Below are 22,464 nucleotides of genomic sequence, written 5' to 3'. Positions count from 1 at the left end.
GGATACCCCTACTGGAGCCAGACAAAGCAAGCGAGTTCAGCCGTCAACCCCCAGTCTGAAGCATCCAATCGACGAAAGATGCTAACAAGGGCTAATATGGGGTTGTTTCGCCGACTTCAACAATAGGCTGCCCTATGTCCGATTCCCCCGGGTGCCGCCTATTTGGAACCATGCCTAGACAAGAGCCGGAGTAGAGCAAACATACCAAGTCTGAAGACAAATGTCTGCCCAAGTTCCAAAACAGGGTTACCGGACAAGAGACTATGGAATGAGCAAGAATGTACACGTTCTCCAGACCTCCTGAGTACGCCTTGCCTGTGCTATCTAGATGCTACCGGTTTCCTAATAGAGGAACCTGTGAGAGACACTCGCAAGTCCTCTCATTCCTGCTCAATCTTTGTATACCACACCAGGGGACATGGCTACTCTCCTACACCGGTACGTCAACTAGCTTGGTATGATCTATAAAGTTCGTTTTGCCCATGGCGCAACAAAGGTTATCTGTTCAGCAGGACGCAGCCGTCTTCTCGGAACAACAACCTCAGGTTCGTGACCCCATCACCCTTAGGTGTACGGGAGAATATTGTCAACATGGATATACTAAACAGATCCAGGAACCATGCCTGGCCCTCCGGGTCCTAATGAACACAGGTTCAACAATCAGCAATGCATTTGTCAGGCACATGCGTCGCGGCGAAGGATTGACACCAATGGAACGATTCTTGGATGATGCGCACGATCGTCGCTGGGTTGAAGGCAAGAGTGCAGTGGATAAGCTGTTAGATTGGGCGTGGGTTGGAAAGGGGCCAAGGCCGAAGCTCTAAATCTGGTGGCTTGGAAAGGACTGCCTCACTTCTAGATCCGATAGGGCGCCGCGCTTCCAATTTGGGGTACCGGTGAAGAGTTTCCTGATGCTTACCCCACGAAAGGGCAAACTAAGTGGTGGTGGGGCTGGTTGAATCGTCTGAATGCACCAAAGAAATACATAATAATCCTCCATAAACTCCTGACATACCACACTGGCCATCAATGTCAGAGAAGAAAAGAGTGCACGGTGCTCCACTAATCTACACTCCTATGGGTTCTTCTGGTAACGATTTCTCTGAAGACCCATCGGGGCTACAACATCTTGTTTGGAATGACACCACCGACTGGAGCTCAGAGTTCTGGCCGGAATGGCCCGATACGCTTGGGCTTGAGCTTCTTGACGATGTTGTCAATCCATCAAGTTCGACTCGCCAACACAATGTGGACAATGCCAACGTTGCTCAACTTTCCTTGCCATCTCTTGACCACGAACTAGCACCTGCTCTGTCTGGCTATCGTCCTGAGTTGCCTACCATAGCTGGAGCAAGGGATCCGTTCTTTGGATCTCTCGAGCCTCTGCCATTCTCCGATGTTGTACGAGATTTCCCATTGCAGACCGTGTATAGCTGTGCTGATGTCCTCGACAGACTCTCGATGATCTTGTTGCCGCAGGGCCTCATCCAGTCGCCACACCTCAAGATATTGAGCAAACTTCCCAGCTGCTCCATCCGCAGTCACACCCATGCGACACACTCACGGTCGGCAGGACACTTACACCATCAACCGTGCAAGTCCTGAACACTTGACGGACAAGCCCGCAAAGCAGCGCAACCGCGCAGCCTGACTCAGATACGACAATAAGCTTGGAGCCCTCGATCGCTCGTCATGGTCAAAGTGGTCAGAGGGTGGGACGCCGTTAACGGGGTAACACTTCACCCGAGAACGCTCCATCGGACGAGCCTATGACCAAGCGGCGAACTCTACCTTCCAGCAACCCCAAATTTACGTGGAATGTGCAGGATAGCAGTCATTCAAGCTTCATCGCCTTTGATTCAGCTGCGAACGGTAAGGCGAAGAACCGTAGATCGGCCTTCACACCCCAGAAGAGAAAGGATGCTGCAGAGCTGCGCAAGCGAGGCGCCTGTCTCAAATGTAAAATGTGGCGGAAAGCGGTATGTTCTTGTTGCAAGGGATACTGCAGATTCACTAAAGCATTTCCCAGTGTGATCTTGGTTACTTCCTGCCAGAATTGCAAGAATGATCCGGATAATGCCGTGATCCGACGGTCGTTTTCAGCCAGCCTTGCTTCCGCTTGGATCTCACGCAATGCGGCTTCTTTCGCCTGAGTAAGTGACGTCTTTAGTAAATATTCAGATGCTAATGTCAAGCACAGAATCTGCCTTGTGGCGCCAACCACTTCGTGAGAGCATGAGATGGATTTCGCAATCACAGGTGCAACTAAGCGTACAGTCGACGTCCCTCCGCGAGGTTCAAGGGCCTTTTTTCGAAGTAGGATGCTGTCGTTACTCCCCCGAGGTGGATGATATCGTCCAAAGAGAATGGGGACCAGAAACTCACCAAGTTCTGTCCATTCCAACCTACTGCGGCTTCGATCTGAGCGCCCTTCGATCACGCCTAGCCGACATAGTGGACGACTACCGTACTTATCAGCTCAGTCTATTTAATCAAGATGCCGAAGAATTCCCCGACATCGTCATCGCAACGCTAAGAGTCGCAAGCCGTCACGAGGTGAGCCTGCTGTGGTTCTCCAATCGCAAGAGAGGAGTAACGCTGATTATCGACAGGCCAAACAGCCGCTACTACGCGCAGCCGTGAGACCCTGGATGGGAGCAAGGTTCCTGGCCGCACCCCGCTCCCTTCCGTGGCAGGGAAACCCTCGGCTCGAAACCAATCCAGGATCCCACGGCCCATGACAAGGACTACATTCCATCCCTCCGATGCTGGACTACCAAATTGACAAATGCACGATTAATTGGATGCAAGAGGTGACTAAGACTATGCTCAAGGAACTCTGGAAGGCCTTACTGCAGAAAAACAAAGGAGATTGGTTCCTGGTATTCCTTATCATTTTCGTCCTGCTCAATACAGCAGAGATTGCGTATGAAGCACAATTACTCTACGTGCTCGAGCATGGAGGCGCGGTGAGTCAGGCGGTATTAACTGTCGAATTTCCTTGACTGACCCTCCGGACAGCATGCTGGCTATTTTGGTTGGCATATAGAGCGGTTCTCTCGCCCCATGCTGGAGCAGTGGAAGTGATCTGCTCAACATCTAGTATTTGTCTTTCGGTACTATATCAGGCGATGTTCCTTTGAGGATGCTCCCATCTTCTCACTCTCGCAATTTGAGGATGCGGCTGAATGCGCGAAGCTTGACGGCACGGACCGTGAGTACTACAAGCGGCTCATGGGATGGCGTGATGGTAAGTCGGAACCTCTAGCTCCACAACTTTCTAACCAGTGTGATTCTGAGACTCGATAGATATCCTGCAGCTGGAGCTGCAGCAGCGGCAGAATGGGGGGTCATCGACCACTGAAGAAGCACCCGTGAAGCAGACTTCGTGGTACCGACAACTCTTGTTCGGGTTTGCTGAGAACCCTGACGAATGGCCGACAAGGATTGCCCAACAAGAGCACTCATCCCTGGACTAGCATGAACAAGCGAGCCGTGTGAGGGGAAGCCAGGACAGAAGCAACTATCGCCGCATGTATCCCAATACGAAGCGGCTGTGCGGGCACTGGTGTATATGAACACGTCTATCCAGACCATCCGCCCAGCTCTCATCAACAGCTGTCCTAAACACTCTATCTGAAGCGAGACGGTTTACGAGTAGTACATCGACGACTAAATTTTGTTTGTATCTTTCCAAACATGGCCACTGCAGCTACTCTTCACTCTGTGTCAACTCTCTAATATGTGCCTTCTTTAGAGGACCGTCTCAGCCATACGCTCCACCCTCTGGCGGTAGCCAGATCAGATTCCGAGCAGCTCCCAGATGGCTTCCCCTCGCATATAAACTCCCCGTTGGCATGGGACAGTGGCGATATGAGCTCAAGAAAACAGGAATGGACACTCAAGCTGTCAACGGATGACATTGCGTCCATTGAAGATGCATTGGCAGGCTTCAAAGGTATTGGCCTAGTCACTCTGTGGTTAAAAAAGCTTTATGACTGATGATGGTGATGATATCTTCAGAGCTCGAGATTCCGTGGAGAGACCTGTCTCCGAAGTCGTTCGTTGTGTCAGAGGACCTGCGAAAGCGGCTCGAGAATGCTGCCACTGAGATACACGGCGCCCCAGGATTTGTTCTGATCCGTGGCCTTGATCCTGCGCGATATTCCGTCGAGGACTGCATCATGATCCAAGCTGGCCTCACAAGCTATATTGGTTCCACAAGAGGGTACAATGGTCCGAGCGGAGCGGATGTCCTGAGTACGGCCCATCCCAAATCGCAGCTTCGATGGTCAACTAATGCTTCGTGGCTCACGTTCGCGACCTTCAAACCTTCTATCCAGGCGACGATATTGTTTCACCCACGTTCACCAACAAGGCTATGGTACAGTATCCTCCCCTACGCGAAAACAAATGCCATTCTGACCTGAACAGACTATGCATACTGACTTGGGTGATGTCGTGAGCCTTTTCACTGTGAATCGAGGATCTGAAGGCGGATCATTTCGCCTGGTTAGTTCAGCTACTGTGTACAACAAGCTGGCCGCGTCCAACCCAGGCGTGCTACGGACTCTCAGCGAGGATTTTGTGTTTGACACGTAAGTCGACGTCCATGTACCCCCATGGATTAGCGCGTCGTGTCTCGTCTGAAGGCTCATATTCTCATCGATCCAGGCTCCACCCGGAAGTTCCGAGCTACAAGAAGCCCCTGTTGCACTATCACGATGGCAAAATCATCCTCCAGAGCTTTCGGCGTCCCTTTACCGGCTTCGGAAACACCAAAAGGTCAACTGAGCTACCGCCCCTATCTGAAAAACAGGTCTTCGCCCTCAACGAACTCTACTTCCAGGCAATCGACCTGTCCATGAAGATTGATTTCCAGAACGGAGACCTACTGCTTTTCCACAACATGGCCCTGCTCCACTCACGAGACACTTACACACCGGATGAGAGTAGCCCCCGACACTTGCTGAAGATGTTTGTCCGCAGCGAGAGCTTGGGCTGGAATATTCCACCGGTCCTGGAAGATCAGTGGGAAGAGCTCTATGGCAGTCGGACAGTTCCTCGGCAGGAAGATTTCCCCCCGGAGCCACCCATTCATGCGAAGCGAGTGCCTTATAGTGGCTGGGCCCAAAATGGATGATTGGACTCACAAGGCTGTGAGGAGGGACACATAACAACATCGAGAGTCCGCCGTAACGATCGAATAGTCAATGCGCGTGAATGGTTCTCTTTTGACATTCTGATACTGCCTGATTATCTTGTATGTAACGAATGATACGATTCTCATTAACCTTGTCGACGGTTTCTATTACAACACAAGCGACACGGTCGTCGTCAGCTTCTTATTCGATCTCAACATCTTCTGCCTCACTTTCAAAAGGCCAATGTCTCATCCATTAGCCGGCTGGTAGGACTCAACCCTATCAAGATTCACTGAGATGATGGTTTGTGCATGACAAGGACAACCAGCTCTGCCTTATCGCCGTCCACCTTGACAGTCCGCTTCTCAATGAGCACGAACCCCAGACTCTGGTACAGCGGGAAGCCCATCGGACTGCTCTCAAGTCCCAGGTCAGCGCCATCTCAGCCTGGGTGAGCCCCCACTGAACGATTTTCGTAGCCGCGCCTTGTTTCCTGTGCTCAGGGTGCGTGAACAACAACTCTAGGTGCCAGTTGTCGCGAAATGCCTTGCGCCAATAAATGTCATAGACCTCGTCCATGACTTGTTCGAAAGCTTCGACTCGCGGCATATCTGCATCTCGACGTTGATACTGCCGCACATTAGCCCAGTTCTCAACACTGGTTGTCAATCCTGCAGCCCAACGTCAGCTTCTGTTTTGGCTGTTGCGTGTGAAAGTCGCCCGATCTTGTCCTGGGCTAGTTTTCTTTGTCTTACCTTGAATCCAGTCCAACCAACCCTGCTTCTGCCATTGCCTTGCTGCCTGGGTAGAGCCGTGTCGCCGCCACAGTCCGACTGACACCACTGTCTCCTCGGCACCTTTGTAGTGAGGCTTCGCCACCACCAGGCAGGTCATATCGGGGTCGAACAGGTTGCCCTTGAGTCGTTGGAGCCAGAAAAAGTAGTTGTCCTCCGGGTATTCATGGCGGTATCGCCAGAGGTAGTCAAAGGTCGGGTCATCTGGTAGAGACTCGACACACACCCGCGCTATGGCAGCAATGTCTCGAGCTGTTGCAAAGCGAAGAGTCAACGCCATGTGGGTTTGCAGGGCAGCGAATTGGGATGGTTGGAAAGGCGTTTCAGGCTGGAAAAGACGTGGACGATCGATCCCCAAGGCGTTTTTCACCACTTTTTCAATGCCACTGTCACATTGTTCACCGGTAGCCTCGTTTGGTAAACGGTTCCTGTTCCCAGCCTGCGCCCTCAACATTGACCCGCATGCCTCTCACCGGCTCCTTAATCGGGTAAGGCGTCCACGGGATGCCGTGGCCCCTTGCCAAGGCGCAGCTTAATCCCGCTCCGTCTACAGCGATAGATCAGCGATTGTCCATGAACCACTACAAGTTTCTCCATCTGTTCAATATCTTCAACCCATCTAATGCAGCACCTATGTCTTCGGAGGAGATAGGCGATACGACCCGCCTCCTGCCAGACTCCAGCGAATCCAGCACCTCTCAGAGAAGCCGGTGGTTGTTTGCACGATTGAGCGCAGCCTTACTCTGGGGCGGCTTTGTCACGGCCATAGATGAATCATTTGTTCTCGCGCAAAATGGACAGATAGGTCAGTTGGCATTTTATGCATCTTCTTTCTACTAACGCGGCGAGGCAGCGTCTCAGTTCTCTCAGTTTCGCAATTCCAGCCTCTTGATCATCGTCTATGCCATCGTAAACACTGTCAGCAATCCTCTAGTATGTGCCGCATACAATCCGCTTTGCAAACTCGAGCAGTTTTGACAGTCAGTAAAGCTAGGCAAACTAGCTCAGAAGCAGGCCAAGTCACAAGTTGTCATCGCTAGCGCTCTTCTTTTCGGACTCGGCAATGTTTTATGGTGACATCCAGCTTCACGGTGACAGAGGGGCACATGCTGACGGTTTCCAGCTCAATTTCTGGCAGATGGCCTCTCATCGTGACCTCCAGAGGAATTGTCGGCCTCGGAGGTGCAGGTCTGGGATTGATGGCCACAATTCTTTGGAGCGGTATGCTCGCTCCCAACTCATCAGCTCGTTCGCCATCACCGACCATCTGACGACGAATTGTGCTTACAGATACCCAAAGCCTCGCTGATCTCGCAATATGGCACAGCTATTCAGTCGTAGCTGAAACACTAGGATGGGTTGCTGGTGGTCCGACTGGTGAGCTCCTGACAGATGCGAGCAGTTGGAGAGTGTTCGTTCTTCCATTATCACCGATATTTACGCCCATGAGATTAGCTGATCTTGTCAGGATGTTTGCCGTGCAAGCCTCCTGCACAGTACCGGTCCTCGCACTGGTCTTGTTTCCTCCTCGATGCACATGGCCAGGGCGACTTGAACCCACAAAGTCGGCAGACCTGGTTCCAGACCGTGGAACAGGGCGCTCCAGCTTCGATGTCGTCGGCGCCTTTCTATGCGTATTTGTATTCCTGCCGCCTATCATCGCACTTTCTTTGGGAGGCGAGCATCTTCCTTGGCGGCATCCAGTCATCATCTCACTGCTCTCCGTCACCGTCCCAGCAGTTGCTGCCTTTGTTTTATGGGAGCTTCGGACTACCTGTGAACCGATTATTCCTGTCCGTCTCATTTTCGGCATCAATTTGTCCCGGCCGTTTATTTGCCTCCTGTTGCTGATGATTTCCCACAACTCAGTCAGTCTCTGCACTCTCCAAGCACTTTTAGAGAAACTTATCCGCCTTTAGGTTCTCTTCTTGCTCCCATTATATGCCCAAGTCGAATACTTCGGATTTGCCAGATCCCACGGAATTGTCGTATCGGTCTTCATGATGTCCATGACACTAGGGGCCGTCATCGGCGCAAGATTTGTAAAGCGATACGGACCGAATCTACCTCTGGTCGTGACGCTCTCTTTATTGGCGATATGCTCTTGGGTTTTGTCACAGGGCCTAACCGGTACCGTCCTTGTGATCAACCGATAAAACTCTTCCACTGATATCGACTAGCACCAAATCATTGGCTTTTCTTGCCTACAGTGGGCTTCGTTGGACTGTTAGCAGGCACGCCGCCTAATTGCCTGCTTGTTTGTGTGATACGATTCAGTCCACCTCAAGGTCAGGGACGGTCATACCAAGGCAGAACTACGCTAATCACTTGACAGATCGGGCGGTTGTGATCAGCATGTTCCAGGTCTTTGAGGCATTTGGGGGAGTTCTTGCCATCACGATCACGTCGACTTCCTTGCGCTTGCTTACCATGGCCGAACTTCGGCAACGTATCGGGACGGACCCGGCGTCTGAAAAGGTATTTTGACGTCAATAATGTGCAACGGTCGTCACAAAACTATTGACATGGCAAATTCAGATGTTCAAACACTTCTTGGAGGATGTGGACTATCTGGGTTCTGTTCCCAGCGACATGCGAGAGGCTATGCAAGCTGCGTACGGTGTTGCTGCGAGAAAATGTTGCCGTAAGTCACTTTTCTGAACGTGAGATTCCTACTCGGGTCTTGGATAAACACTGAACCTCTGAAGTCATCGCTTTGACCTCTTGCATTGCTGCTGTCCTAAGTGCAGCTATTTTGCCACGCCTGCAACTGTATCCAGAGAACCTGCGGTCTGGCGATGACCTCCAAGCAGAGGTTGCATCGGACTCAGAGACAGATCACATCGACACATAGCCTTCATCTGGCTATAGCCAACACGGTCGAAGGCATCTCAAATATACTGTCAGCAACTCTTATCGCAGATCCGGACCGTTCAATCACTCGCTCCGTACATGTATGTGAGATGCAGCAGAGGGTTCAACCGAGATGTCTTGCCCGCGTCGTTAGTATTGGAAGACTCATTTCTGATGCACTTGTCTGAGGGTCCGCATCCGTGGTAGCAACGGCTGGAGGATTCCATTTGATCGGTATTCATTGTCCAGCGATGCAAGACGACAACTACAAGACTTTCCAAGCCACGAATTCTTTCAACGTGACGATGAGGAACTATGGTAAGTGAATACCCAGCACGAAGAGAAAGCGAGATGAGCATCGATGGTCAAAGTGTCTAGAGGACAAATCCGCCCCTCGCGAAGAAGTACGGGGTCTCACTTGAAATGGCACTTATACCCGGAATAACCCCCTCCTCGCTCGAAGCAAACCCCAGTGCGCCCTAAACTTACTATTTCACAAGCAGAATAGTATTCTCGGAACATTCCGTTGCCCCTCAACTCTGCCCCAGAGAAGGGTACCAAACAGGCAACGGCGTACTTCCGCATTGAGATTCTGTCATCAAGTCATCAAGTTAAAAGGTTCAAGGGCTGTTCAGGCGTTAGAGATATGTGTCACCCGGCATTCTCTGTTTGGCCCGTCCCCGGGGTTCTTGTGCTTCTACACGAGATGGAAAACTCATAAAAGGGACCTGAAGTGCCCATGCTTCTGCTCACTGTTTGTTCTTCGGTGTTATTCATATCCAACCTGAGGAGAGCCAGTGCCGGCGAAGATGGCGTCTGCAAACAAAACCTCACCAGATGATCTGACAATTGAGAACTTGACGCCCCATGTCATCAAACTAGGTTCAAACATCAACGATGAGCGCGTGAAATTCGTCTTCGCAAAGCTGATCCAATACTCACACGACTTTGTCCGAGACACGAAACTGACCACGGCCGAATGGGAGGCGGCATGGCAGTACCTGACCGAGGTTCGTGTGCTCCACACTCTGAGCTCTTAATCCACCTCAAGAGTCGAATTCTAACTGAAGATTTTCCGCTCGACAGGTCGGACAGTTTTGCACCCCGGACCGGCAGGAAATGATCCTCCTCTCCGATGTCCTGGGTATATCGGCGCTGGTCGATGCCATCAACAACCCGACCGCTCCGCGGGCGACGGAATCGTCTGTACTAGGGCCTTTCCACAATGAAGCGCATGAGTTTGACAACGGCCAATCCATCGCTTCCAAGGGGGCTATCGGAGAACCGATGCTCATCCGCGGAACGGTCACTGACACCGAAGGCAATCCACTGCGCGGCGCCTCGGTAGATGTATGGGAGACGAACGGCAACGGCTTCTACGACATGCAGGACCCCGAAAAGGACGAACCGGACTGTCGCGGTATCTTCCACACGGACGAAGAGGGTAGGTTTGCACTGGTCGGCGTAAGGGCGGTCGACTATCCGATCCCGTTTGATGGACCGGTGGGTGTTCTGCTACGCCTGCTGAACAGATCGAACGTGCGACCAGCACATGTGGTATGCTCCCCTATTTGCCCCCCAAAAGACGTTGAAAAGAAATTGTGGCTGAGATCACCTATCTCGTGAAAAAGCATTTTGTGCTCCAACACCCAGACTGCGTCCGACTTACCACGGCGCTGTACTCGAATGACAGCACGAACGTGGCGCTGGATCCCGTCTTTGGGGTGAAGAAGAGTCTCATTAAGCAATTCGGGTGGTCGGATGACGCCGACCTAGCCAAGCAGTTTGGGATTGAGATGCTAGAAAGGGTCGACGCTCAGGGTAAGAAAACGGCCGGATTCTGGACGCTGGAGCATGATTTTGTTTTGGTCAGGAGATAGAAAACTTTGAGAGTGTCTTGTCGGTGTATAGGCTGCTTGAGAGAGTACTCCTTTAGGTCTAAGAGTAGTGGCAAGGGGTTGTTGGTGACATGGTATAATTTTCAAAAGTCTTGGATCTTGCACACAGAACAGAGAGAGAGGGAGAGAGGGACATCTGAGATGAGTACAAGTAAATCAGAAGCGTGCACCTCCATGGCCATATACCTTGTCGAATCCGCCTTGCAGGAATCGAGTGGTTGTCAAGCGCAGGGACAACGAGGCAGCGGGTGAATATCCATAGGGCCTCGCACCTCTGAGAGCAATGATTCAGCTTCGCCATTCCAGAGCGCTGTTGGATCATCTCATCGTGCAGGTGTCCACGGTGTCCTACGAGGGTGTCAACGTGAAGAAGTGAGAAAAGTGAGTGAGAAATTTGAGAAAAATGTGGCTTTGTCATTCGCCGAGTTGAACCGGATCTGTCAATGCGGCCGTCAACGATCAACGGTTCAACGGAGATGAACGGCGTCAATGCGGAGGCGTCTGCAATACAACCCTCGACGAATGATTGACGAGCAGCATAATCAACGTGTGTCGGCTGTACAGGTTCCAGACCCTTTGCCAATTCGCCAAAGGTATCCAACCACAATGTCTCGTTCAGGATGCTAATGTTGTACCTGTAGTGCCTGTTCTTGACCTCTCTCTAGACCTCAAACATCGATGTGACCTGAACACCATGGAAAGGACAAACTCCAGGAGACGCAAGGGAGGAAATCCTAAAGAGAATGGCTCGCATAATGTTGTGGCTTCAGGATCCAAGACATCAGCGAGTGCAGTGACAGACCAGATACCAACACCTCCAAAGACACCATTCGGAAACATAAAATCGGCTGGATACTTGTTCGGCCTGTTTTTGTTCCTCCTCGTGTCTGCCTTGCTTCTCAATCCGCTGGACGGTGATCCACGGCTGCTCAAGGGCGACCATGACATCTTCGGACATGGCTTGCCAGGCCACGGACAGACCAACGGTGACACTGCGATAAAACTACACCCCGAAGTACATGCTAGCCGCCCGCCGACTACATTGACCTTCAACTGGGAGATTACCAAGGGATATCGATACCCAGACGGTGTTCGCAAAGAGGTATATCTCATCAATGGCCTATTCCCAGGCGAAACGATTGAAGCTCGTTCAGGCGATCGAATCAATGTCAATGTCACCAATCTCCTACCAGACGAAGGCCTCGCCATACACTGGCATGGATTGAGAATGGAACATGCAAACGACATGGACGGTGCGGTTGGCCTGACCCAGGATCCGATTCCGAGAGGTGAAAGCCATCTCTACAATTTCACCATTGGGGAGGAGGAGTTTGGCACGTTCTGGTACCATGGACACGAAAAAACACAAAGAGACGACGGCCTGTATGGTGGTCTCGTGGTCTATCGACCACTCAGCCAGCTCGATGAGAAACAACGATACCGGTATGTTGAGGAGATTCTGCTGCTGATAGGCGATTGGTATCATCGACCAAGCACAGAGGTACTCCGCTGGTATATGAACTCTAGGTCCTTTGGGAATGAGCCTGTGCCGGATTCTTTGGTGGTGAACGGCAAAGGAGACTTTTCCTGCGACATGGCAGTTCCAGCAAGGCCGGTGGAGTGCGTTCCGTCGAGCGAACGAAGTGATCGACCTTATCTAGAAGTCCAAAGTGGCCTGCGCTATCGTCTACGCTTGGTCAATACGGGCTCGCTGGCTGGCTTCTCGCTGAAGATGCATAATGCGAGCTTCTCCCCATTCCAGGTCGATGGCGGCCACGATATCACAATGGTCGAGGCTCAAGAGGTCGGGATCGTCTATCCTGGAGAGCGCGTGGATGTCATTCTACAGACCGGTGCGGGCGACAGTCAAGGCTACCTTGATATTGAATTGGACGATGAGAACTTCAAATACCCGAATCCAGCCCTCAAACCGTTGCAGAGATTTCCTGTCAAGCGTGGAACCAGATCTAGTTACCAGAGCCAACTTCTTCAACCAGAGCTCGAATACTACAACCTCCAGGCAGCGTTGCCGAACAACAGTCTTCCGATTGCGTGGTCAGATACGCCATTGCAGTTTGTCGTCTACACAACAACTCTCAAACTGGCTAGACACCACAATATCCCCATGGGCTTCATCAATCATACTAGCTGGACACCTCAGGCGCCGCCATTGCGTTCCCTGACTCGAGATCAATATGATCAGAACCAGCTGTCGCCACACATCCCGCTAGTCAAGGATGGTCATGACACTATTGCTGGCGATTCTGGCGGATGGGTCGAGATTGTCATCAACAACCTCGATGACGGTGGCCATCCGTTCCATCTACATGGATACTCCTTCTACGTCGTCTCCGTATTCCCACCACCAACCCCCTGGAGCAGTGAGAGACCGCCCTTCACCGCAGGAGGCACTGCTATGTACAATTACAATCCATTCGCCGACCCACCGTTAGAGTCCCCTGCCGGTCCGTACAATTTAGAGAACCCGCCAAAGAAGGATACGGTCTTCGTCCCCCAAAGAGGCTACGCTGTGATCAGGTTCCGGGCCGATAACAAGGGGACCTGGATGATGCATTGTCACGTCGGATGGCACCTCGGGAGTGGCATGGCCATGAGCTGGGAAGTTAGCTGATGAATTTGGATATGTCTCTGATCACTCAGCGACAGGAGGAAAGTCACCTTCCGTCTGCTCCCTCGTACAAATACACGCTGACCACATACCGGTACATACACGACACATGCCATTCTAGGAAGGACGCAAGAGCTGGACGTGTGTTCATTGGTTGTTGTCCAAAGATCCTAGTCACCTTCCTGTTGCTGCCAAAGCGTCGAAGATGGTATGCTGTGTCGATGTCCGCTGGGTTGAGGAAGCGAATAACGCTCGGCGTCACAACAACGTGTCTGCAAATCTGGCCATTTGACACTTTCAATTATGCATGTCGTGCCTAATGCAGATCCCGGCTCCACGACATTCTTCCATTGTCACATCGCGCACCTCTCAAACTCATTCGCCTGCTTCATAAGGCGGCTTCGGTATGAAGCCCGCAGCCTCGTCGCTGCCCAGACTGTACCGCAAGCGGCATCGGAAACCACCACGTGCACGAGGGGATATACGTGCTTTCCAATTGGGTACCCTTGATAGGTCCGTACAACTCCGCTATGGACAAGGAACAGTGCACTGGACGAAATAACTATTCAAGGAGAAGGACAATAACGCTATATAGGACTGGGGTCCCGTATATCGCAAGGTGAGGGACGTACTTTGATGCTCTATCAACAAGTACGACAGCCACCATGCGTTCGTTGTCTGGCTTGTATGCTGTGCTTGCCACTGCCTTCGTGGGGAGCGGTGTCTCTGCAGACTCGCTGGCGAGCATCAACCATGTGGTCCTGTTCATGCAGGAGAATCGAGCCTTTGATCATGTAAGTGGGAGAGTAACGATGAAGGGTTTCTGCTGATCCCAGGACAGTATTTTGGCACCATGGCCGGCGTTCGAGGCTTTTCAGACCCCAATGTCCAGATCAACCCCAACGGCAAGTCTGTTTGGTATCAGTAGGTGAGATGCACCACTTGGTAGGGAACGCACCTGAGACTCGTTTAGGAAATTGAACAAAACCATCACCACCAAGGCCGACTACCTGCTCCCATTCTATTTGAATGAGTTGGGCGGCCACTGGTTGAATGCGACGCAGTGCATGGATGCGGGATCCAACGGGTATGAGGAGAACCACCTTGCGTATAATTTTGGTCTGAACGATCACTGGGCTCTCAATGTGAGTTCTTGGATCCGCTGAAGTTTCTCTGCTGCCATCCCACTGATGGACCCTCGACACAGAATACACCGTGGAGTTGGGGATACTACAAGAAGAGTGACCTTCCTGTTCAGTTTGCTCTCGCAGAAGGGTGGACGATCGGTGACATGTATCAAGAGAGCGTAATAGCGTCCACCAACCCCAACCGTGTCACTTGGGTCAGCGGCTCCATTGCAGTCCCTGGGTCGCCGCAGAAGGCGGATGAAGGCGGCGTGTACATTGACAACAACGAAATGCCTGGCTGTGAAGCACCCGGCTTGAACTGTTATCCGCTATCCTGGACCACCACGCCCGAGATCTATCAGCAAGCCAACGTTACGTGGCAGGTATTTCAAGACATTGACAACTTCGATGACAACCCTCTTGCATGGTTCCAACAGTACCAGACGGCGAAGAACGGCACTGTCCTGCACAAACGGGGCATGTCTTTCCTTGGGCTTGACGCCTTTTATGAACAGGCTGCAAATGGCACCTTGCCGATGGTTTCGTTTATCGTTGGTCCCACGGAACTCTCGGAGCATCCCCCATACTCTCCTCACGACGGAGCATGGCTCCAGCAGCAAGTGGTCAACGCCGTCACTCGGGGGAAGAACTGGAACAGCACTGCCTTGATCATCAGCTACGACGAGACTGGGGGCTGGGGTGACCATGTGTCTCCTTACCACGCCCCCAATGGGACGGCAGGCGAGTGGTTGGACGACCCGTTCGGGCTGTTCGGGCAGACATTCTCCGGGCCAGGGTTCCGTCTTCCCTTTTATATCATCTCGCCGTGGACACGGGGTGGCAACGTCTTTACCGAGAAATGCGACCACAACTCCCAGATCATGTTTGTTGAAAAGTGGTTGGCGGCCAAAGGGTTCGACAACGTGGTTACGGACCAGATGCCCACCTGGCGTCGAGCACACATGTCGGATCTGACAGCAGCATTTGACTTTAGCAGGCCAGACACTTCCATCCCTACCATACCCCTCGCAAAGGAACCACACAAGGATAGCAAGGGTGTCTGGGACGGCTCAGCCTTTTGTGAGTCACAATATGCCGTCCAGCGGCCACCAGTGCCTTACGGCAACCAAAGCGAAGAGACTTCTCTCGTTTCTGAGAAGGGGTTCAAGTCAGTCAGGGGGTATCTCACCGAGGGCCGCTACCTCACCTTTGAGTCGTCGGGCTATGCACTTTCCAACCCCGGTGGCGAGGCCGCAGAGTTTAACGCGACCAAGGCGACGGCTTCGCATTCCTCGATGGCACATTGGTGGGTGATTCATGAAACGGCCACAGACAGTCGGAAGTATACCATTAGCAGTGCGGTGGATGGGCGGTACATGGGGGCGAACATGGAGCTGGTCAACAAGACCATGGCGGTGATGTATGCTATTCGTTACCTCGGGGGTGGAAAGGGGTACAACCTGGTGAGCAGCGATGGAGATTTGGTGACAATCGACACTACGGGGAAGCTGTCGATGAGTTCGACTGCAGAGGGAGAGGCACCGACATTTTTCATTTACAGTGTGACATAGCTGGTGACTAGGGCGACACCGCGAATGTGTTGGAAGAGTGCAATGTGCGGAGAACAATACCACAACATGATGTTGAGGTAAATATAGTGCGAAAGACACTTGGGGTATCGATCACGGTGGGACAAGATCCGTCGGAACCAGCATGACAGACAAATTCGTGTACGAGGACAAGGACGAGGACGAGTACAAGGTCAAACCTCTGTAGACCCTCTCATAGATGAATCCCTCGTACCTCTGTACCAGTGGGGGTTTATTACTTGTATGGTTTTCATGTCGATGCCTGCTTTGTACTTGTACTTGTCCTTGGTCCTCTTTTGTATTTGTTTGTGAGCGGGGGGAGGTTCGGGTTTTATGGAACCTGTGACAGATTGGAAGACCCAACCGTGTTTGTCAGAGGTTCATATCGCCGATGCCTGCTCCCTGATCCTTAGACAAACCGTTTGCCTGTTCGAGTAGTCGAAACCAGGGCAATAGACGAGTAGGTATGGACCATCAGAGGGACGACTCGTGGGGACTACTGCTAGATCGGCCTTGGGGCACATTTTCTTTTCGCTATTTGGTGGGGGGGCCAAGAAGAATAATCAGAATTACTCGCAGACTCGACTGTCGACTAGCACAGACACGGTTGGTTGGTACGCGGTGAATCGCTGGTAACCAGACCAGACGAGAAGCTCACTTCGGGCGAAAACCATCAATGTCGAACTGCCTGGTCCCAACAACTCGGAAGCACAGATCGTTTATCGGCTGCCCTGCTACGGGGTCCTTGCTCAGTGCGAACACTCGATGATGACTTACCTAGACAGATGAGTACTCGGTACAGGTAGGTACTTTGGTATATACTAGATCGCAGAGGAAAAGGGGGGGGAGGGTTCAAGCGAATTTGGGAGGCGTGCCGAACAATGTGATTGGCCAGGGGTGTTTCCCGAATAGGCAATTTGTCCAGGTACCTGCCCCGATTGGGGCGAATCAATAGGCCAGAAATGGGGCCAAAATCGCCAAATACTTCGGTTTCTAGTATTCGTGCAATAGTAACACCACAGGACCGCTGATCCATTGATCCACTGATCCTCCGATCCGCAGATTCACCACCACACAATGACTGACTGATTGATTCACCGGGAGGAGAACCAATGAATTTCTTATTCTACCAGTTCCATACTCGGTACTTGTTTACTCGTATCTAATCAACAACCCACTAGCGAAGACCAGGGAAGGGGGAGATCTTGGGTGGTCAGACCCCATTCCTCAGTCCCAACAGCCCTATAAGGATCCTGACTGGTTCTTCGGTACCTCACTAGTGCTGGTAGGATCGTCTCCCGCCGGTCTGGTTCTTTGAGTGTTTCGTTTCTGCCTTTTGCCGAGCCTTCTTCGCCATTAGGGGAGCTTGCGGGGGAAACAAAAGTACCAGACCCAAAGTACAGCGGACAAGGTCCACGGGCGTCCAAGTAATCAGCTGTCAATATCAAACGGAGAGATTCGCTCGCAATGGAGTGACTCGTAACAAAATGAATACTTCCACGGGAAACAGGACACACGGCGAGAAAGGAGGGTCCTCGCTCGAGGGGTTTCCATGTCTCGAGCGGCACTGTGTGTGGTGGCGGAAGTTCCAGTGGAAATCGTGAGCTAGAAGCTTGGCATACTCTCTTGACCCGACCTTGTGCTCGAACCTACTGTTTGGCGGTGAATCGGGACCCCCCTCACTGGACCATTTCAATGTCTGGTACAGTATAACGTATGGAGTATTACATCCTTGGGTTTTCCCCCCTCTCTCTCTCTAGCTTCGGCCTTTTTAACCCCAGTCGAAGTTAGTCAATCTACCTACATACACTATTACACTACTCAATCTACTCAACCTAGTTATATGATACACCTACCTGTTCACCTGTCGAGTGGTCCTCCATTGCCTCCACGACTCGTCCCTACGTCTTCATCTAGCGCTTACCGACTCCTCAAATCGCCGTTTCACCGTTTCACCCACGGTCGGGACGAGTAGAGATACTTTACTCATTCGTGGACGCGGGAACTAATCAAATCCTGCTGGCTTGGCGGTACTCTGGTGTCGAATAGTGGCGGCGACTGTGCGTTTGAGTCTGGGTCTGGGTCTGGTTCTGGGTCTCATGTCATGTGGTGAATAGGAGTGGTGGTGCCTAGCTAGCTAGCTAAGACAGCCAGTGTGGTACTGGGATGAATGGGGGTTTCTAGCGAGAGAGGGAGAGGGGGGGAGGGAGGAAGGTATATAAAGGAGACTGACTGACTTGGAAGAGAAGGGTTAGTTGGGAACAGAAAGAACTAGATGTCTACTCTTATCTACTGACTCCAGACACTACAAAGCCTCACTTGCAAAGACATCTTCTCACTACCCATCGACACCATGAGACTGCCAACCTTTCCCCTCATCTCCGCCACAATCGCCACCCACCTCCTCCTCCTCCTCGTCCTCCTCTCGCCCCTAACCACCGCCTTCGACGGGATCGGTTGCCTGACCGTGACCGAGGACGTCAACTGCGGCCGCGGCGAGTGCCAACTGGGCGAGCACTACATCCGGCTCGGCGTGACGACCATCTACGGCAACCCGCTCGACAACTGCGAGTGCCCGCAGCTGCTGGGCATCTGCAGCGCCATCAACCCGGAGTGGCACGGCACCTGCACGTGCGACCAGGGCGACCGCACCATCCACATCCAGGGGTTCCCCATCCGCGTCTCCGACTCCAACATCGACTGCTGGTCCTGCACCGACAAGTTTGACGACTCGACCCGCGACGTGCACCTGATTTGTCGGGGCCAGCCCGGCGTCACGAAGAGTAATGTCGGGTGTCCGTAGTTGTCCCCTGGAAAATTGGGAGACGGGGGAGGAAATTGGAAGATTTGGGAGAGTCGGGGGTTTTGTGGGAGGTGGGAGGTTATATATACGGAGAAGGCACTGCTGGTGTCGAGCTACGGCGGGATGTGTTCGGCCGGGAAGTGGGAAGTGATCTCTCGGGTATTGGAGGAGAGCTCTATCGAAGAGCATGGCGTTACGAAGCGACATCTCTAGAAAAGCAAAACAGAATGAAATGTCGAATTCAGGACCGCCGACACCTTGGGAATCATTGCTGGGGTCGGGAGATTTCCATCCTGATACTTTTGTTCGTGACAACACTAGTAGAACCTCGTCCGAGTTTCGATAAACGGGTGGGTTGATCACCTGATACTTGAGACCTGTGCGTCACGCAAGGCGTCTATGCACATAGGTAGTCAGGTAGAGAGGTAGTCAACTTGCCAAAACGTAGGTAAGTACGAGAAAGTCGAGAGTATCTACACAAATCACTCCCCGTGCGCGTTTCTAACTCGATCCGGAAGTCATATAAGTCACTATTAAGTAGCTTGACCCACTCTCACTATCACCATCGTTACTACCACCACCACCACCACCACCTCCTCCTCCTCCTTGTTCCTCAAAAGACTCTTTCGTTCCGTGGTAGGATCTCTTGTGACCTTCCTATTCTGTATCCTGGGACACGGTATAGAAAAACGACTACTCGTAGAGATCAGGGGGTATATCCGCCAATGGTGAAGCAATGAATGAATGAACGAATTGTCATGGAACATGGGATATGGGATAAGGAACATGTAACACGCGACATGCGACATGGGGGTATCTATCAACATATATCTCTAGCTATTCGTCCGGACGATCCATTCATCCATCCATCGATATCCTCTCATCCAGATCATTATGCGTCTCGTCAAAAGAAATCCATCGCCCGATATGGGGCGAATCGCTCAACAAACCAATAAATTACCATGACTGTCTTACTTCCACTGTCTCACCCGCGCAGCGACTTCCAGCATCCCTGCCGGCCACCACCACTGCTGCTGCTGTTGCTGCTCCTGCCGAGTGCCACCCCCCAAAAACGCCGTTCCGTACCGCGCAATCAATCCCTGCAGCGACACGAACGGGAACTCGCCCACCCACCACGTCTCCTTCTCCAACAGGAGCATCAGCACCAGCCAGTGCGCATAGACATCCAGCGCCAAGATTTCGGCTGTCGTGAGCTCTCTCTCCTCGTCTCCATACTCGTCCCCGGCGACGGCGTTCATGCCCGCGTGAGGATCGAGAAGGGGCAGGAGCAGGTCGACGTACGTCTGTGGCGCGCTGGAGAAAAAGGCCAGGAATGATCGTGCCAGCGGCTCTGCGTGCGTCGGATTTGGTCGCTGTAGGATGAAGTTGTGGAGCCAGCCGGGCGCCTGGGCGAGGAGGCTGTCGGGCGAGACGGAGAACTTTTGCCACTGAACTTTAGTGATGAGCGCGTCTTTTCCATGCAAGAGGTGGCTAGAATAGGCGGGAGAGAAACTCACACAAGAAGCATATTCAAAGGGAATCTCAGTCTCCGGACACTCTGTAAACGTGCTGGTCATGATGTCGCTCAGAATCTCGTACGCCCCGTAGACCGCGGCCATGTTCTCGTCGACCTGCGGCCCGGCCAGCGCACAATCTATCCGGCATCGCAGCTGGGACGAGGCCTGGTGGAACGTCGCCCCCACAACGGGAAACATGGTATGCGACCGTTCAGGTATGGTCGGTGAGCCTGTCGCGGCGTCTCCCGCCGACTGGGCTGCTGCCGAAAACATCGTCTCCCACGGCGACTTGGACTTTGAAGTACCTGGCTCGACGGGGTTGGAGTTTAGCGCGACAATGGTCGTCCGGATCCCGCGCAGTAAGAGAATCATGTCGCGCGGGGTCAAGAGGTCCGTGGTGCGTGCGCCCTTGGCCCGGAGCACCCAGTGCTGAATGTGCTGGAAGGCGAGGGCAAAGGGGACCAGCATCAGAGAGCTGGCGATCAGGGGTTGCGTGTCTGACTCTCTCGGTCGCGACGTCATGGTCCGCATCTGCTCGAGGGCCAGCGTGTGATGCTCCAAGCCCATGTCGAGAATGTGCCGCACCGTCTCGGGATCGGCGCTTCGACCGGCGGAGATGGTGTCACAGCACAGACACGTAGCAGATAGTGCCAGAACCGAGTGCGAGACGAGCTCGCTCTCGAGGGCCAGCTTGGCGATGCCGACCTGCAAGACGATGCGGTCCTTTTGCCAGCTGGGCGCGGTCCGGCACGTATGGTTGAGGAAATGGAAGTAGAGGTCCGAGTCAGTCACGTTGGAGAGGACAATGTCGTTCCCACCTTGATTTTGGGGCGCATTACTCGGCACCGGTGACTTGGACAGCATTTCTCTCGGTGGAGGGGCTAATCGACTCCCAGATGACCGGGGCGGCGACGGCACTGGAGATGGCAGCGAAGACGCCGACACGGGCGGACGGCTTTCGCTCGGTCTTGAAGCTCGTTCGTGCTGCTCTGTTGCATATGTGCACGTCCTCAGACTTGTCTCGCAGAGTGTACAGCACGGCTTCTTCTCGTCGCACTGTCGACGGCGTTAGTCCCGCCATGTCCTCAATGATCAGCGACGTATGTGCTCACCTTTTTCCTTCTCTGCTTGCACGTCAAACAGCCATTGCGAGATTTTGCGTGGGATCGCCTGGACCGAAACCCCGGCGGGAAGGGGTTGGACGTCGGCGATGACGACGACGAGCTTCGATCCATCGAAATCCTTCTTACTCGGAGATTCCTCACTACCAGCAACTACCAAGGAGATTTCCCGTATCGTAGGGCTATAGAGCATCGGGGTCGTTGGTTTTGATATTGTATTTTGTCTTTCGCTTGCTTTACTTGTTTGGAAGTCGTTCCGCTTGGGGGTTTTCTAATAGAGATTTCCTATTCGACCGTTTGGGGAGAAGCTGAGCTGACTCAGTTGTTCAGGGTCCTCTGTGGGTGTCTGGGGACAAGAATTGTCAGGGTCTTGCGACATGCAGTCGACAGCTGGTGGCGCGTGGAAATCTTGTTACAAATTGTGCCTGAGTCTGAGCTCCACCGGGCGATGAACCGCGGTATTCCGCTTGATTAGCCTGAGATGGCTCTGGTAGGTGGACGGTCGACTGCCATCCGGCGGAGTAGCAGTGGAGGGAGTAGGAGTAGTAGGACGAGGTATGGGCGTCGCATGGTGATTGCATCTTGGCAATAGGGCTGCCTGTGGTGAGGCCTGCGATGGTGCCTTGGCTGAAGTCATTGAGCATCTTGTCCAGGCCAGAGGTGAGATGGTGGTGTGGTGGTGTGGGTGGTGTGTCTCCCAGTGTTGGGGTGGGATTTAATTATTGTGGCTGCGCCCTTTAACCAACTTGCCCAACTAAACCCAGCTTGGCCATGGTGGGCGAGGCTGAGCATTTACTACTACGAGCCCCAACTACGAGTCACAACTACAACTGCGTGCATCAGGCCAGAAACTCTTCTCACCGTCCCCCGTCCCCCGTCCCTGTCCATGTCCACACCGATTTCGCATCCGATTTCGCTAATCAGCATTTGCAATTTCCTCTCTAGCCTCGTTTTAGTACATAGTAGGTTGTGGGTAGATGCTCTAGTGG

General features: G+C 52.7%; 10 protein-coding genes across 10 annotated transcripts; 7 read left to right on the top strand and 3 right to left on the bottom strand.

Moving 5' to 3' along the window:
• Positions 1-1,029: 1,029 nt before the first annotated feature.
• Z517_10885 (uncharacterized protein) lies at positions 1,030-1,613 on the top strand (the record flags this gene model as incomplete). The annotated part of the gene is made up of 2 exons (XM_013424494.1): positions 1,030-1,401; positions 1,455-1,613. The coding sequence occupies 2 exons, from the start codon at positions 1,030-1,032 to the stop codon at positions 1,611-1,613; spliced, it is 531 nt and encodes a 176-aa protein (XP_013279948.1).
• A 156-nt stretch (positions 1,614-1,769) lies between these two features.
• Positions 1,770-3,479, top strand: Z517_10884 (uncharacterized protein; the record flags this gene model as incomplete). The annotated part of the gene is made up of 8 exons (XM_013424493.1): positions 1,770-1,979; positions 2,201-2,227; positions 2,278-2,556; positions 2,613-2,639; positions 2,835-2,969; positions 3,022-3,037; positions 3,104-3,250; positions 3,310-3,479. The coding sequence occupies 8 exons, from the start codon at positions 1,770-1,772 to the stop codon at positions 3,477-3,479; spliced, it is 1,011 nt and encodes a 336-aa protein (XP_013279947.1).
• A 394-nt stretch (positions 3,480-3,873) lies between these two features.
• Z517_10883 (uncharacterized protein) lies at positions 3,874-5,143 on the top strand (the record flags this gene model as incomplete). The annotated part of the gene is made up of 5 exons (XM_013424492.1): positions 3,874-3,958; positions 4,024-4,260; positions 4,344-4,384; positions 4,435-4,598; positions 4,675-5,143. The coding sequence occupies 5 exons, from the start codon at positions 3,874-3,876 to the stop codon at positions 5,141-5,143; spliced, it is 996 nt and encodes a 331-aa protein (XP_013279946.1).
• Positions 5,144-5,433: 290 nt separating this feature from the next.
• Positions 5,434-6,218, bottom strand: Z517_10882 (uncharacterized protein; the record flags this gene model as incomplete). Its single annotated transcript, XM_013424491.1, has 3 exons — positions 5,434-5,532; positions 5,559-5,815; positions 5,900-6,218. The coding sequence occupies 3 exons, from the start codon at positions 6,216-6,218 to the stop codon at positions 5,434-5,436; spliced, it is 675 nt and encodes a 224-aa protein (XP_013279945.1).
• Positions 6,219-6,442: 224 nt separating this feature from the next.
• Z517_10881 (uncharacterized protein) lies at positions 6,443-8,792 on the top strand (the record flags this gene model as incomplete). The annotated part of the gene is made up of 11 exons (XM_013424490.1): positions 6,443-6,743; positions 6,792-6,871; positions 6,929-7,011; positions 7,062-7,159; positions 7,229-7,349; positions 7,407-7,806; positions 7,858-8,068; positions 8,119-8,226; positions 8,274-8,416; positions 8,477-8,582; positions 8,647-8,792. 11 exons carry the CDS (start codon positions 6,443-6,445, stop codon positions 8,790-8,792), a joined length of 1,797 nt encoding a protein of 598 aa, XP_013279944.1.
• Positions 8,793-9,600: 808 nt separating this feature from the next.
• On the top strand, positions 9,601-10,671 carry Z517_10880 (uncharacterized protein; the record flags this gene model as incomplete). The annotated part of the gene is made up of 3 exons (XM_013424489.1): positions 9,601-9,801; positions 9,878-10,348; positions 10,423-10,671. The coding sequence occupies 3 exons, from the start codon at positions 9,601-9,603 to the stop codon at positions 10,669-10,671; spliced, it is 921 nt and encodes a 306-aa protein (XP_013279943.1).
• Positions 10,672-11,383: 712 nt separating this feature from the next.
• Z517_10879 (uncharacterized protein) lies at positions 11,384-13,321 on the top strand (the record flags this gene model as incomplete). Its single annotated transcript, XM_013424488.1, has 1 exon — positions 11,384-13,321. The coding sequence occupies one exon, from the start codon at positions 11,384-11,386 to the stop codon at positions 13,319-13,321; it is 1,938 nt and encodes a 645-aa protein (XP_013279942.1).
• Positions 13,322-13,983: 662 nt separating this feature from the next.
• On the top strand, positions 13,984-16,016 carry Z517_10878 (uncharacterized protein; the record flags this gene model as incomplete). Its single annotated transcript, XM_013424487.1, has 4 exons — positions 13,984-14,112; positions 14,160-14,242; positions 14,292-14,463; positions 14,526-16,016. 4 exons carry the CDS (start codon positions 13,984-13,986, stop codon positions 16,014-16,016), a joined length of 1,875 nt encoding a protein of 624 aa, XP_013279941.1.
• Positions 16,017-18,465: 2,449 nt separating this feature from the next.
• Z517_10877 (uncharacterized protein) lies at positions 18,466-19,044 on the bottom strand (the record flags this gene model as incomplete). The annotated part of the gene is made up of 1 exon (XM_013424486.1): positions 18,466-19,044. The coding sequence occupies one exon, from the start codon at positions 19,042-19,044 to the stop codon at positions 18,466-18,468; it is 579 nt and encodes a 192-aa protein (XP_013279940.1).
• Positions 19,045-19,808: 764 nt separating this feature from the next.
• On the bottom strand, positions 19,809-21,668 carry Z517_10876 (uncharacterized protein; the record flags this gene model as incomplete). Its single annotated transcript, XM_013424485.1, has 3 exons — positions 19,809-21,206; positions 21,256-21,410; positions 21,467-21,668. The coding sequence occupies 3 exons, from the start codon at positions 21,666-21,668 to the stop codon at positions 19,809-19,811; spliced, it is 1,755 nt and encodes a 584-aa protein (XP_013279939.1).
• Positions 21,669-22,464: the final 796 nt, after the last annotated feature.

This window comes from Fonsecaea pedrosoi, assembly GCF_000835455.1.
Source record: "Fonsecaea pedrosoi CBS 271.37 unplaced genomic scaffold supercont1.7, whole genome shotgun sequence".
NCBI lineage: Eukaryota > Fungi > Ascomycota > Eurotiomycetes > Chaetothyriales > Herpotrichiellaceae > Fonsecaea > Fonsecaea pedrosoi.
The sequence above is the reverse complement of the archived record's forward strand: the minus strand, read 5'-3'. Positions and strand labels throughout refer to the sequence as shown.